This window comes from Sciurus vulgaris, assembly GCF_902686455.1.
Source record: "Sciurus vulgaris genome assembly, chromosome: 7".
Lineage (NCBI taxonomy): Eukaryota > Metazoa > Chordata > Mammalia > Rodentia > Sciuridae > Sciurus > Sciurus vulgaris.
Genome location: NC_136467.1, coordinates 55829511 through 55846060, shown reverse-complemented (window position 1 = coordinate 55846060; position 16550 = coordinate 55829511). Strand labels below are relative to the sequence as shown.

Below are 16550 nucleotides of genomic sequence, written 5' to 3'. Positions count from 1 at the left end.
CCAGACACCATTCTTATTTGGAACCCAAAGTATTTGTCATCTGGGAACTGCCTGAATATACCTTCGGTTTTTTAACATTTAAAATATTTCTAAGAAAACATTTTTAGACAACAGTAATTTAATTTTTTAAAAAGGAAACAGGACATACTATGATGTAGTGGAAAGAACAGTGAATTGGAAATTATGAGACCCACATTCCAGAACTGACCCTGCTATGTGACCCTGGGCATCTGGCTGGTTTGAGACAGTTCCCTTTTCTATAGAGAGGAACCAAGTTCTCTCCCAGCTCCCAAATCCTAGGCTTTTGAATCAAGCGGCCAGAGTTCTTTCTTATTGTAACAGTGACCTCTTGTGGTCCATATCCTTAATCAATTATTTTCATTTGCAAAGTAAACCCTGGATTTACTTTTTGGTTCTTTCTAGTAACCGAATTTCATATTGTTAAGCAAATTGACTTGTTTTTCCAAGCTAAATCTTTGTTGGAAATCAAAGGTTGATGTAAACAGACACAGAGCATGAAGACCCATCTTATAAACAAATCTCTGGTTCTTCAGAACTGTGCAAAGCCAGTTTACAAAAAATGGAAATGCATCGCTGTTTGTGCTCAGCGCTTTGTGTATTCTGCTTCCTCCTAGGGACCAGGGGAAGAGGCGCGCCAGGGCTTCCTCCTGCCCTGGCAGCTCCGACCTGAGCAGGCTGGAAACCAAAGCAGGTGAGAGGCTTATGTGGCCCGGGATCCTCGGCACTTCGGCATCCGCAGCATCTCCATTGGTAGAAAAAACGTGTGCTGAAGACGTCTGAGGTGTTCCTGGATGAGACTTGGTCACAGAGCAACATTTATTTCCATAAGGCTTCATTGTTTTCACAACCTTACATTTATAGTCCTAAGAATTTTACAGAAATGTAAATGGCTAAAATATTATTGGTTTCATTTGTCCTGAGAATCAAGTTGATTATTACGGGTTTTTTCTTTTCTTTTTATTTATTTATTTATTTATTTATTTATTTATTTTTTTATTTATTTTTTTTTTTTTTTTTTTTTTTTTTTTTGGTGTCGAAGTTTGAACCCAGGGCCTTGTGCATGCAAGGCAAGCACTCTACCAACTGAGCCCTATCATAGTTTTTGATAGCACAGTTGTACTAAAGAACATCAAGAAAGTTATAAAACTTGACACCAACATAGTTCTTGGGTTTAAAACTTGAATTTGAAATCATTGCTCATTTAAAGGAAATAGGAGCTGTGTTAAGACAGTCCTTTAGGACTTTCAACTGTTTGAGAAAATACATAACAATATAAGCCACAGAGTAAAAATGATACAAAATGTATTCAGGTAATGGAATATGGCAGTTAGGAAAAAAATATACATATATATATATATTTACAATAGCAAGTGAAATGAATACAAGCATAATATTAGATGAAAAATTTAAGTTTAAAAACAAGGGCATATATTGTAGGTTACAGATCTTTGTGGAGACCTGAAAAGACAAGCATGATAACAGTAGCTACCCAATTTAGAATGGTGGTGAGTCCCAGAAGAGGAGACAGGAGGGGTCTGGGGGAGGCACACAGAGGGCTTCAACTATGCCTGCAATGTGTCAGTTCTTTCAGGGGAAGGATAAAAATGTGGCACAATGTTAATATCCAACGAAATGAGTTGTAGGTACTTGTTTTTTTTTTTTTTTTTAATATATATATATATATATACATATATATATATATATATATATATAGGTTCACATGAAGTTTTATGACATAAGCCCAATATGAGGCTAAAAATTATCTTCAAAACCAGTTTATCAATAAAATGACTTTAGTGGCCGTTGGAAATTTTTTTCTGTAGTACTCAGGAAAATCTTAGATATTCTGATTGCTGAGACAACATTGTTGCTAAGGACTTTACATTTACATGCTAAAAAAATCAGCCAATCCTAGCTTTGTGTCAGGTTATTGTGCCCAGGACTCAAATTGGTGGTTAACAACTCTAACCACTGAGACAGCGAAATCTTCAAACACATGCTGCAATTTTTGCTTGACTTACCCAATTTCCTGTTGAATCATAATTTTTATATTTAGCAAACTGAACCTAGATGAAAGTGCTTTCTAAAATATGAGATTGTTCCCCTAGACTGAGACAAACTGTTTGTGTGTGTGTGTGTGTGTGTGTGTGTGTCTTCAAAAGCAATCATGTGATTCTCTGCTTCAGTTTCTGGAGTAGCTCAGGGATAGTGTGCGAGTGGAGGTGCATGGGGTGAAGAGGTGAAAAGGCCCCAGCTACTGACAAGGGAGTCCCGGGAAATGGGGAGGGAAACCTTCATACCATGGGGTCTGGCTAAAATGTTACCAGATTCCTCCTTTGTTCAATCAAGTTGATGATCATGCTTTCGGAATGCACTCTTGTATTAAAAAGCTTATTGCCAAGACACATGCCTATAATCCTAGTGACTTGGGAGGCTGAAGTAGGAGGATCACAAGTTCAAGGCCAGACCAGGAACTTCATAAGATCCTGTCTCAAAAAAAAAAAAAAAAAAAAAAAGAAAAGAAAAAAACTGGGGAAGTAACTCAAAAAGCTGGTAAAGCACCTCTGGGTTCAATCTCTATACCACAAAAACAAACAAAACAACAAAAATAAAAGGCATACTGCATGGAAGGTAAAAATGGTGATTTGACTTTATTGGTTTGAAGGCTATATAAATTTCTAGTAAATTTAAGTGTGTCATGAGTTAGTGTTAAATTAATTATTATTGATTTGTCTTCTGCCTTTTCTCTTGCTTTGATAAAGGTTGATTTTATTCATGTACTTTAGACTTTAAATAGGTTAGTTACCTGGGCATATGAGTGACAATATTTTTTATACTACTCGAAATTCATGTTTACTTTTAGAATCCATATGCAAGAGTTATTAAAGTTAAGGCTGACTCATAGAAGTAATGATCCAAAAGATTGAGATAGTGGTCTATAATACTTTACCTGCAGTTCTGAAAGCCTTTCAAGTAGCTGGGATTATACGCTTGTACTACCATGCCCTGCTAATTTCCTTCCCTCTCTTTTCTTCCCTTCCCTTCCCTTTTCTTTCCCTCCCTCTCTCCCTCCGTCTCTCCCTTCCTTCTTTTTTTTCTTTTCTTTTCAGTACTGAGAATTGAAAGCATTGACACTTTACCAGTGAACTACAACTCCAGTCATTATTATTATTATTATTTTAATGACAAGTTTTCACTAAAATGCTGAGATTGGCCTTGAACTTATGATCCTCCTGCCTCAGTCTCCCACAGTTCTGGATTTACAGGCATATGCCACCTTACACAGCTAGTACTGCCTTTCTAAAATCCAAACATTTCTGATTCTCAAAACCACACCTGAGCCCAGAGATTTTGGAGAAGAGACTGTGAACCTGTACTGATATAGACTAATTTTGTCCTAAAGGCAATTCAATTTTATGTTTTATGACAAAGTCTTGCTTATGAGTTAGATAGACCATTCACAGGGCCTTAACTGTGTAATTACAGCTTTGTTGACAGTCCTTTCTGTTTAGCTTTGTTCTCAGTGTTCCTCAGGGCCCCGTGTATATTGGTCCCTCTTGGTACTAGGAAGGTCTGATAAAAAGAAAGCTGGACCTGCAACTGGGGATGGTTGCTTCTGTCATGCAGTGCAGGAGGGGAACCCCTGAGTGTTGGGTGGAATAAGTAAAATGTACAGACAGCTTCTCCTCTTCTCCTGGGAGACGTCAGCAACTGGTTGCTTGGAAAATTTCACTTGATAGTTTGATTCATTTTAGATCTCTCTGAATTCAAATGCATTTTTAAATACATGTCATTGTGGATTATCCGTGGATTCTCTGCTGTTTATATGATAATTGAGTAAGGACTTTATTGGATTTCTTATTGCACAGAATTTCATTTTAACTGTTAAGAAAATCATAGTACAGATATTTACTAAAACATACACATATATTTAATGTATGTTGTATATTTTTATGTCTTCAAGAGTAATACAAGCGCATTAGAGGTTTTAGAAAATAAAAAAGAGCATATAAAAATAAATTAATGACCCATAATCCCAATACTTAGAGCCCATAATCACAATACTTAGGGGTGAACATCAATACCCCATTTTAAAGGGGAAAGGTAAAGCAACTTGCCTGAAGTCAATCAGCAAGTAGGTAGGAGAGCATGAATAAACCCAGACACTGGTTTTAAACCTGTGCTCTTAGGCCTCACAGGTCAACTTTTCCTTTTTTAAAATCAAAACAACTTGAAACCAGGAGTAGTGGTACACACATGTAATCCCAGTGACTCGGGAGGCTAAGCAGGAGGATCCCAAGTTCAAAGCCAGCTTCAGCAACTTAGTGAGGCCTTAAGCAACTTAGCAAGACCCTGTGTCAAAATAAAAAAAATTAAAAGGACTGGGAATGTGGCTCAGTGGTTAAGTGCTCTTGGATTCAATCTCTAGTACCAACCAATCAACAAATCACGTGTGTGTGTGTGTGTGTATGCACACATGTGTGTTTGATGAACCTTCTTATTGCATCTAATTTTTAACATTTCATGTGACATTTTGGGGTTCAGGCACCCATTGTGTGGACCACAAACATCTAATTGGTACCCGGTTCACTCTGAGAATGTATGGGCTCCCTGACCCCAATATAAACTGGATGCCATGTGAGGGGCTTAGTGGGTGACCTTCAAAGAAGGGAGGCTAAGTAATGTTCTCCAGCCCTGCTCAGGAAGGTCTCTGGGCAGCCTTGCCCCTTCCAGCTACACAGTAGGTGTTTCAGATCTTGAGATACTACATGTGAAATGTAATCGTTGCTTGCAGTTTTTAACACGGTTTACACCCCTTTCCCCCCATGTCACCTTTGATCTGCTGGGTTGCAGTCTAGTTTCTGCTATGGGGCAGAATATCTTAGAGGTCAAGTGCAAGGACCATATGACCTTGGGCAGATGACTTAATACCCCTGGCTTTTACATTCTTCATCTGCATGGAGGAGGAAAAATTGGGGTCTCCTCATAGTGTGGTCACAAAAATGAAATAGAGGCCAAGTCCACAGTCAATGGTAGCATCGCTCTCCAGAGCCTATGTGTAAGGCAGCATCATCTCTTGATGACACAGCTGTGACACATCATAGACAGCAGTTAGCTGTTTGTTTAATCAGGGAAATGAAATTCTTAGATATTGAGTGTTGCTAGATGCATGACACTGGGTCAGAGCTTTACCTATATCATGTCTTTTAGTTTTCATAACCCTGAACTTAAATATTCTAATTTCTGTTCTGCTGAGGAAATTGGGGCTCAGAAAGGGTAAGAAACTAGATTCCATTCACCCTATGCATGAATGATGGAGTTGGGGTAGGGGGAAACCCAGGCATCTCCTGCTACCCCACAAAAAGTCACTTGGCATTAATTTTGCCCCCAAAAGGTATGGACATCTTCATTTTAAAAAATTTGTTCTAATTAGTTATATAAGACAGTAGAGTGCATCTTGACACATTGTACACAAATGGAGCACAACTTATGCCTCTGGCTGTACATGGTGCCGAGTCACACTGGTAGTGTAATCATACATGTATACAGGGTAATGATGTCTGTCTCATTCCACTGTCCTTCCCATCCCCACCGCCCCACCCCTCTCTTCACTCCCCTCTGCGCAATTCAAAGTCCCTTCATTCTTCCCTTCCCCTCTTGGTTCCATAGTTTAGCTATTGTGAGTCGAGCTGCTGTAAAGATTGATGTGGCTGCCTCACTGTAGTTGGCTGATTTTAAGACCTTTGGGTAGAAATGGAGGAGTGGGATAGCTGGGTCAAATGGTGGTTCCATTCCAAGTTTTCTAAGAAATCTCCATATTGCTTTCCAGAGTGGTGTCACCAATTTGCAGTCTCACCGGCAATGTATGAGTGTAGAAAATAAAGTCCTTCCAGATCTTCCTTTTAGAAATTTTTTCACTGAGCATTTTCAAAGTCTTCATTTGGTTTTGTTGTTGTTGTTGTTTTTCAATACAGAATAGAGCGTCCACTGAGCTACATCCCCAGCACTTTTTTTTTTTTTTTTAAAGAAACAGGGTCTCACTAAGTTACCTAGGCTGGCCTCAAACTTGCAATCCTCTTGCTTTAGCCCCCTGAATTGCTAGAATTATAAGCATGTGAAGAAATATGCTTGTAATTATATTCTTTACATATTTATACTTGTCTATTCTGTATTGCAAGGTGTATGTCTTAATTAAAAAAAAAAAACCTCAAAACAGTTTGCCTTACCATTTATCAACATTCACAAATCTTAATGCTTTATGAATTATCCCAATCATATTTTAATGTTCTGACTTGTTTATATTATCTTATCTGAGTTTAATTTGAGGTGATTTTATTAGAAGACCTACTGTTCTAATTAGAGTTAATTGGGTTGGGGGCAAAGTGAAACTTAATTCTGTGACTTTTTAACTTGAGTGATAAATAGCCAAGGTTTTTGCCTATACTCCATTATAGCTCTTTCCTCATGATGCTTTTTCCTGCTCTGCATTTCTTTTGCAGTCTCAAAAGCCAACTTGCAAGAAAGGGATACCGAAATAGAAGTAGATGAAGTCTTTTGGAATACAAGGATCGTACCAATTTTGCACGAATTAGAAAAGGGTAAAAAACATTTCTCATTTTAAATAAAAATTATCTATGGTTAAATATATGTTCCCTGTTACCCTGATTTTTTTTTTTTAGTATACTTTGATCATCTTCTGTGAACATGTTCAAAAACAAATGAAGTCATCCTCAGTAATGTATTAAATACTACATGCAAACCGAATTGTTAGTGAGCAAATTATACTTTAAATGCACCAAGAGAGTTGACTTCAAAATTCCCTTCATAATATAAATTAAGGATCACCTCTTCTGCTCCAGGAAATGCTGACTTAATCTCTCTAGGGTGACTATTCATATTCTAGAAAGTAAAAGACCAGACAGATTTTAGGGCTCTGAAACTGACTGAGTCTCAGACTGGCATCCTGCACAGTGGTGCCTGTGGTTTTCTTGATCAAGCTGTGCACATGTCCTCTCTCCTGAGGTTAACTACATATGCCAGAGCTGCCACTCACAGCACAGGAAGTGGCCTGGGATGTGCCCAACCCTGGCATTCTGGAGTGAAGGCCCACACTTGACAGGTCCCTGCAAGGCTATGAGATGCTTGTCGGGTTGGTTTCCCATTTCCTCCCCCTTTGCAACTCCCCAGGGATTTCATTTCTGAAGGTGAGCAAAGCTCAAGCCCAGTGTTTGGTGCCCAGGGCTCAGTAGGCCCCTAGTAGGAATGGCTGAATGAAACCTCTTTAGCTGCCAGTGTCGGCAACCACAGGAAGGTGCTCTAGAAGCAGAGTATATGATCCCCCTGAGAACAAACCAGAAAGGCATGCAGAGGCCTGCTTCCTACATGTTCCAATGACTCTCCCCTCCTCTGCTCCCTTTTGGTGCTAGGCTGTGTTCAAAGGTAATAGGAGAGCCCTGGCCAGGGTTTCTGTCCTTGGTGTTGCTACTAGCTAGGTGAACCACTGCAGGGAATCATCTCAACTCTAGGTGCAGTAGTGTCTTCAAGCTCTCTGCAGCCCCAAATCCTAAAATTATGAATGTGACAACTTTTTCTGTTCTAGACTTATTTTTTACCATTCTATTAGTGCCCATGTGAACCTTGGGCCCTGTTTTTGAGATGTACAAAACCCACTGAGAAGAACACTGGGTCTGAGTAAGGATTAGAAAAGAAAACGTACTCAGAAACACTCAGTTGGGGAGAGAGCATCACTAAGGCCTGGCTTGGAGGAGCTCCACAGCCTGAAGGATTTTAAAAGGATGCCGGGGCTCTGCTCACCACTGCCACCAACAGAGATGATTTAGCATGCCAACTGAGGAGTTAGGACTTTGACATGTTGACAAGTCTCCCTACTCAGATGGATCATTAAACACTGAAATATGTCATCTGTCTCCCTAGACAACTTCTTTGTTGCTGTTCTTTAAGATATACATGAGAGTAGAGTGTATTTTGACATATTATACATACATGGAGTATAACTTTTTAAATTATTATTTTATCCTATTCTTGCAGTTGTGCATGATGTGGAATTTCACTGGTTGTATATTCATATATGAATATAGGAAAGTTATGTATAATTCATTCTACTGTCTTTCCTATTCTCATCCCCCTCCCTTCCCTTCACCCCCCTTTGTCTAATCCAATGAACTTCTATTCTCCCCACTCCCATTGTGTGTTAGCATCCACATATCAGAGAAAATATTAGGCCTTTGGTTTGTTTTTAAAAATATTTTTAGTTGTAGATGGACACAATGCCTTTATTTTATTTATTTATTTTTTATGCTGAGGATCAAACCCAGTGCCTCACATGTGCTAGGCAAGCACTGTACTACTGAACTACAACCCCAGCCCTTAGCCTTTGGTTTTTGGGGATTGACTTATTTCACTTAGCATGATAGTCTCCAGTTCCATCATCCATTTACCAGCAAAGGTATAATTTCATTCTTATTTATGGCTGAATAGTATTCTATTATGTATATATGCTACATTTTCTTAATCCATTCATCTGTTTATGGGCACCTACGTTAGTTCCACAGCTTAGCTATTATGAATTGAGCTGCTATAAACATTGATGTGACTGTGTCATTGTAGTATCCTGATTTTAAGTCCTTTGGGTATATACCAAGGAGTGGAATAACTGGTTCAAATGGTGCTTCCGTTCCAGGTTTTCTGAGGAATCTCCCTACTGCTTTCCAGAGTGGTTGCACTAATTTGCAGTCCCACCAGCAATCAATGAGTGTACCTTTTTTCCCAGATCCTTGCCAACATTTATTGTTTCTTGTATTCTTGATAATTAGACAACTTTTAAGAACAGCAAATGGTGACAAAGCTGGATTACTTGACCCCTTGGGATTTTTTTCAACTTCTTTTGACATAATTTTAGACTTACAGAAAAGTTGCAAGAAGTGGGGGGGAGGACAGGTATAGTGGTGCACACTTATAAACCCAGTCACTTGGGAGACTAAGGCAATAGATAACAAGTTTGAGGTCAGCCTCATCAATTTAGAGACACCCCGTCTCAAAATTTAAAAATTTTTTAAATGGATGGGGAAGTATCCCTGGGTTTAATCCCCAGTAGCAAAAAAAAAAAAAAAAAAAAAAAAAAAAATCTGTTTTTTTCACCTACAATCCCCCATATTAATATTTTATCATATTTTAGACACAAGGACATTCTCTTACATAACTGAAAATTACCATGTAATATTATACAAATCTTACTAGATTTTGTCATTTGCCCTGCTAATTTCCTTTATAGAAAAAGAAAATCCTGGATCACAAGTTCCAATCATTTGTTGTGTCTCTTTCATGATCTTGACAATACTTGAGGAAGAGAGGTCATTTATTTTATAGACAGTGCCACAAATTGGGTTTGACTGGTGTTTTCTCACAGTGAGATCCAGGGTGGGCTTTGGGGGCAGGCGTATCACACAGGAAGGTGCTGTGTCCTTCTCAGTGCCTCATGTCAGGAAGGCCAATTTGCTCCCTTGCTGGAGGCAAGAACTTTGACTCAAGGACTTGAGTCAGGTGGTGGCTGCCAGGCTGATCCTTGGTAAGTTGCTCTTTTCCTCTTGGTAATTCATAAGTATCCTGTGGGGAGAAGTAACTCAGGTCATTTTACTCTCTATTGTGCATCCATCTCTCACCCTTTAGCTTTAGCCCACTGAACGTCTCCGTTCTCAGGTTCAAGTTGTCTTTGGAAGCCATGTGACATTATTTGTAACTATTATAACTAATTAATAACAGGGTTTATTTGATTGGTGGTTTAAATTTTGACCTTGGGCCTTCATTTTAAACTTCTTTTTAAATAAACTAAAACAAGTCCTCTTGAATAGAACCCAGCAGACTGAAGCGTTTGAGGGGAAGTGCTAGAAAAATACCTTGTGACCACTCACTGCCCATAAGCGGTCCAGCGCTGGACTTGGGGCTTACGAAGAAACTGGTAGACACAGAATAATAAAACAACACAACAGAAGTGTTCCACACACTGGAGTTTAGGTTTTCCCCTTTATTTAAATTCCATCTCAGTCATTTCCCATCAATTCATTTATTTAAGTGCATAACTGAAAGGCATTGGAGGTTACTTAACTATTGAGATTTAAAATTTTTTCTTAGATGTTATTGTTGAAAAGAGCTAAAAATGGCCTGAGTCATTTCCTTCTGCAGGCACACACTTCCTCCATGTGGATTTCTAAGAGCACATTATGGTATTTATTTAAGATTGGTTTCCCACTTTTAAATTTTGTGATGGAACCTATCAGAGATAATATTTTTCCATCGACTACCTGAGTGTGTCTTGCCTTCTTTCATTTTCCCTCACGTGCCTTTTTGTATGATACTTTTCTTCCTTGTATGCCTCTTTTATGACTACCACTTTTAAAAATTACTTTCCTCAGAATCATAATTATAAAATAAAATGTCCTTTTGCTGTTCAAAATCCAGCAATGGTCATGGAAGATCAGACCCACAGTAATGAAAATGTATTAGAGGAAAGGGGGTAAATCTGCAGAGAAGGGTTTAAAAAAAAAAAAAGCAGGATTTGATACCAGGGAGTAGAGCAGGAATTCATCTGAAATTCTCAAATCCATGTTTTCTTGGGACAACGTTAATCTACTTTCATTGAGGGTCTAAAATAAAATGTTCCTAGGTCTCCCTGTTTCCCAACCAAAATCTTCTTTTTATTATCTTCTAATGGTGAATTTGGTGACATTTTGAAGTTTCGTTCTAAAAGAACCCTTTTTTCTCAAATGACAATCATAATTCTTATAGGAAAATATTGATTACTGTTTTTGTCAATGATATATTAGCAAATGAATATGTATGAAATTGTTGCAGATTGTACAGTATTCTCATGATACCATGTGCTCTTGATACAGAAATATGTAAGATAATGTTCCTACTCATTTGGCATGACATCTATTTGAGGACACTGGGTATATAACATGAGTCCCACACACATAGATGAAAAATCAATAAAACACAGGGTCCTGTTGGTTGAATGTGGAATCATGTATTGTTTCTGGAGGAGCCAAAACAGAAAGACTTGAAGGAAAAAATGGATAAGAACAAGAGTAAGAAGAATATTCTCAGCCAGTGAAACTATACCAGAAAGGGTCGAAGATAGATAGGAATGCAGGTGGCTTGCCTCTGTGGGACGGAACAGAGCACTGGTCCAGTGTAGGGCATTTGGAATAAAGGAGACTAAAATAGGTGGCAATTCCACTCTTTAATACCCTCTTTGAAACACTGTGTATTCTAGATAAGTTAATTGCTGATTAGTAAGTCAGCAAGGTAGGAGATGGATCAAAGGGTGGAAAAAATCAAGTAAATGGAAGTGAGGCAAGAAAGGATAAATAGAGCTCATGAATTTGAAGATGTCTGGGGAAATGACTGAGGACTTTTCACTTATACTGTGTGTGATGCATCTGAAAACCTGACCTTAATTAGTAAGTGTTGCTTTACTCTCTTTGCTCTGACAGAAGAGAACATTGAAACGATTTGTGCTGCTTGCACACGACTTCATCATGCTTTAGAAGAAGGAAACATGCTTGGAAATAAATTTAAGAGAAGAAGTATTCTCCTGAAGACTCTATATAAACTAGTTGATGTTGGTTCAGACTTGCTCAGCCTTAAACTTGCAAAAATTATACTAGCAGTAAGTCGTTCTTTCCTCTGGTCTAGTAGACTGTAGCATAAGCAAACTTTATTAAGTGATTTTTTTTGGTGAATATTACAGAGAAGATTAGAAATGCCGTGTATTTGTTTAGAGTCTTAAAAACAAAAACAAAATAAACTGGCATCCTAGAATTTGACAAGGAAGTACTATCTAAGGAAATAAGGCGGAGTACATAGAATATGTTCAAACAATCTCATATTTGGAATGTGACTATATTTTTTTAAAAAAGAAAAAAGAAAACAAAAGAAAAGTCAAGAAAGGAAAGAAAAGAACAACAATAGGCAATAGGCAAATATATTCAAAACAGTTTCTCAAGTAACGCCTGGAGATCAGTATCAGGCCATGTAGACTGTGGCCTCTGTCCTGTGGTTTCATCTGGCTGCTTGATTCTGTCATATGATTTAAGAAATAAAGTAATTTGGGTCACAGACACAATAGCCAGGTGCTTTATGAACCGTGTGAAAGAGGAAAACAGCTGCGTGTGGTCACAGGAAGGTCCCCCAGTGGTCACTGAAGGCTCCTGTAAAGTGTTAGAAGAAAAGGCCAGACACCAAATAAAAGTCTGTAGAACTCTGTCTAGAACAAAATGCTATCATTGTTTGAGGGGAGTGCTTTGTTGTCACTGCCATAAACGGTTGGAACCAAAAGATAAGCCACAATTATTATAGAATGTTCTAAGAGAGCCGCAAAAACAATGAATGAAGCTTTGTTAACCTGGTTTCATAAAAGTAAAAGCTTTCTGTTAACGCCCGGTAATTAACATAATGTGAAATTATGAAGGACCCAGGCTTCCAGCACCCAAGAATTGCCTTTCCCTTTTTATCTGGTTCCTAGACATCTTGTTCCACTCCAGGTCAAAAAAGAAAAGAAATAGGCATTCATGAATTTATTAATACTTTGCAGAGAAAATTGATCTTGGTTATTAATGAGTCTTTCAAATTGATTACATACAGGACACAATTTAACCTTCTAAGGGCAAAAATGATCTGTCAGGCAGAGAACACATTCTGAACTGGGTATAAGATTAGGTAAGGACCTCCTGGTGACATTGGCCACCTTGCTGGTTGAAGGCAAGACTCTATTTCAAACTTCAGAGTTGGGTAGCTTTTGTCTCCATTTAACTACAGAACCACCAGGTAAGAAGAGACCTGCAGAACCATCCAGTCCAACTTCCTGTCTACTTCCTGAATCCCCTGTGATGTTACAGATAAGATCCTGTTCTGATTAGATTTGGTGATAGGATTCTATATAAATTTTTAGAGGACCACATCATAAGAAATGTCAAAGAAAAATCAGTAAAGACTAAAGATACATAGAACATGAAGCTTCTTTACTTCCAATATTTATTCCCTCTACCAGTTTAGTATTATAATTCAGACATTTAAAGTTATTTATAGTTAAAAACATTGAGCAAGCATAATGTTAATTCTGTTTTCTTACATTCTTTGGTTAAATGGAGATTTGCCAGACAGCCATTTTAATTTTAACCTTTGTATCAAAACAGCTTACAAAAATATGTCAGTCTATATTAAGATTGTTTTAAAGCGTACAAACATATACACAGTATGAATGCAGCTCTATTCTGGGGCAGGAATCTAGCACCTTATGCAAACAAAAAAGGAAAAACAGAAATACCAGTATGTCAACTGTGATTATACAGAGTGGTAGTAGGATGATTTATAAATTTTGCTTACTTTTGTTTAGTTTACCAACTTTGCTTTCAATAGAATAAAGTTACTATTTTTAACTTAAGAAAATTACTCTACCACAAGAACCTATGTTGTCAGGAACTCTTCCTAACACCGGGAATACAGGTGAATAAAATAGCCTTCCCCTCTCTGCCGGCACTGTAGCAGGGAGACAGTGGGAGTGTCAAGTGCAGAGGGCACGGCAAGTACTGTGGGGAGAGGATAACCCAAAGCACTAGCAGGTGGTGATGGTTACAGCACAGCCCGTAGTCTGTGCATATAATGTCATCTTCCATTACCTTTTTATATCTTAAAGTCATGATTTTGCAGTTATCAACAAAGTTATAAGAGTTTGCTTTGGATGTAAATTGACCTAAGCGGTATACTAGGCCTGGAAATTGTGGGTATCTTTCCTTTCTTTCTTTTCTTTTTTCTTTACTTTTTCTCTTTTCTTTCTTTCTTTCTTTTTTTTTTTTTTTGTATCGGGGGATTGAACTCAGGGGCACTTGACCGCTGAGCCCCAGCCCCAGACCTTTTTGTATTTTATTTAGAGACAGGGTTTCATCATTAAGTTGCTGAGGCTGGCTTTGAACTTGCCATCCTCTTGCTGGTATTACAGGTGTGCACCACCACACCTGCTTTATCTTTTCTTTTTCTCCTTATTTTTCTCCTCCCCCTCTTCCCCTCCTCCTCCTCCTTCCTCTCTTTTTCCTCTCCTTCTCTCTCTCCCTCCTCATTCTCCCTCTCCTTCTTCTTCCTCTCCTTCCTTTTCTCCTTCGTCTTCCTGTTGTTATTTTGATGAAAACCTTGAAACTAGTTTTTTTTCCTTGTCATTTTTCACTAAGAATGTAAGACTCAAAGTGGGTAGGGGGTGATTTGTATTCATTCAAAAAGTTTTGTTAAGTATGGAATACATGCTACATACCACACTTAGGAAACGAATCGTAGCTTTCTCAAGGATACACAATTTAGTGGAAGATAGTCAATTGATTTAAATATATTCCCAAATCATAAAAACATTAAGAATATTATGAATATTTCTATTAATATAGAAACACTTTTCTGTTTTCTTAGGTCCCCTTCTAAAGTTTTTAAATAAAGTTGTTCTAACTACCTATTCATTACCCCCCCCCCCCCATGCTGAGCATTGGATGCAGGACCTTACCAAAGGGTAGGCAAACAACCACTGAGCTATATCCCTAGACCTAATATATATATATGTATTTTTAAGTTCCCATTTCTTTTTCTGCCTTAGAGCAGAAATCTCCAGTCTGCTATGTGTTAGGGTGTCTAAGGCTTCCTAAATGGTGCCTCTCAGACTTTAAGGCACATGTGAATCCCCTGGGGCGCTGGTGAGAATGCAAATTCTGACTCTGTAGGGCTGGTGGAACCTGCCATCCTGCCTTCCTAGTACATGCCAAGGTTCTGTGGTCTGTCCAAGGCACACACTCCTCAGCTGAAAGATGGGAATGGCAACCCCTCATATGCAGAATTTCTGTGAAATAACGTGAAAAGGGCCTAGGGCAGCAGGGCCAGTGACCCATGGCTGGGTGGGCCATATTCCACACCCTTTGTCCCTTGGGCCTGAGGCTGACGGCATCCTTCTTGGGGTCTCCTTCAGTGAACAGCCCAGTGCCTGGTGCACAAAAAGTGCTCAGGAGATATTTGTGGATCAAACACAGAACAAAATTTTTAACAAACATTTCTGGGAAATTCTATTATCTTTTAAAACTAACTGGAACTTACCAATTAACAATGTTAAATATAGCTTTTAATAGTAAAATAATGACCTTTATGTCCTCCTTTTCACACAGAAATATTTTTTTGTTCAGATGACCTCATTCTTACAAACATTTTTACATTGTTGCAAAGAGGTCCCGTAATATTCCCATCTAACAGGGGTTCTAGAAGCTTTTCTTTTTAAGCATAGCATTCGTGGTTACACTGTTTTGTAACTGGCTAATAAGAATGATATTGCAGTTCCACAGTTCATTAACTCTTCCCTAATATTGGACATTTAGGGTTTTTTAATATTTATTTTTTACTACTTTAGATAAATACACAGATGCTTTAGGCTATTTGATTAAGCAAGTCACCCTATTGTATGTGTGCATTTTTTAAAAAAAAGTATATTTTTGTATTGCTGTGTGTTTAATTTACTTAGATATTTTTGAATGATTTAGAAAGTAATTTTCAGTTCAAACATCAGCAATTATCTCAAAACATTCCAGAAATAGCCTTAAACATTTTAAGGCTAAAAATGTATGTATGTAATTTAAAAATGTATGTATGTATATATGATCTAATCAAATAGTACTAGTTTTAAAATTTTCTTTTAAGCAAGTGATGGAGAGAACATATTTTTGCCTTTATTTTCTTTCCTTCACTTCCATTATGGATTCTTTTCAAAATTAGTTTATCTGAAATTTTGGCATTAATCCTCCTTTGCTTTTGTGTTTTAAATTAATTACTCCATTTAATTAAATTGATTAACAGTATCCTGTCCCCTTTCTTTTTCCTATATTCTTTAAAAAGTAAATAACTTTAGATATAAATTTGACATTATAAAGTGAGAAATAAATGCTTTTTATTCAAATGTTCTTACTCTAAAGATCATTTGTATCACATTTAGTACAATTGAGTTAATCTTTAGATATCATAGCTGGCAAATATTAGAACTAAACTTTTCAAAGTTTGATTTCTTCAGAAAGTTGTTTAAAAAAATCTTGCTGTGCTTTTAATAGAGATGTTTGTGTTTTTAAAAACATGCCATATCTTTATTTCCCTCTGCAATAGAAATGGAAGTGTTTTTCTTTCTCTGCAGCTAAAAGTGAGTAGAAAGAATCTACTTAGTGTCTGCAAACTTATATTTAAAATTAGCAGGAATGAAAAGAATGATTCTCTGATTCAAAATGACAACATCCTGGGTGAGTATCATTCAGTGCCACAGTTAAGCATATGGTGTACTTGGGCACAAATAAAAAGTTTGGAGAGAAAAGTTATAATTAATGGTGGCAAGAATATCGTGTTTTCCAGTAACATGCAGAAGTTATATAATGTTTATTTTTGCTCATCCTTCTCTGTGTTTCTGTTTAATCTATCATTTGGTGACTAGTATGACAGACTGGTTC

General features: G+C 37.6%; 1 protein-coding gene across 3 annotated transcripts in view; it reads left to right on the top strand.

Moving 5' to 3' along the window:
* The window catches only part of ARMC2 (armadillo repeat containing 2), a 133788-nt gene that overhangs the window by 37240 nt on the left and 79998 nt on the right, over window positions 1-16550 (top strand). For all 3 annotated transcript variants that reach the window (XM_079149119.1, XM_079149120.1, XM_079149121.1), the window contains 4 exons: window positions 636-712; window positions 6522-6620; window positions 11535-11710; window positions 16244-16346. In XM_079149119.1, the coding sequence (XP_079005245.1) occupies window positions 636-712; window positions 6522-6620; window positions 11535-11710; window positions 16244-16346 (455 nt within the window). The remainder of the gene's footprint in view (window positions 1-635; window positions 713-6521; window positions 6621-11534; window positions 11711-16243; window positions 16347-16550) is intronic.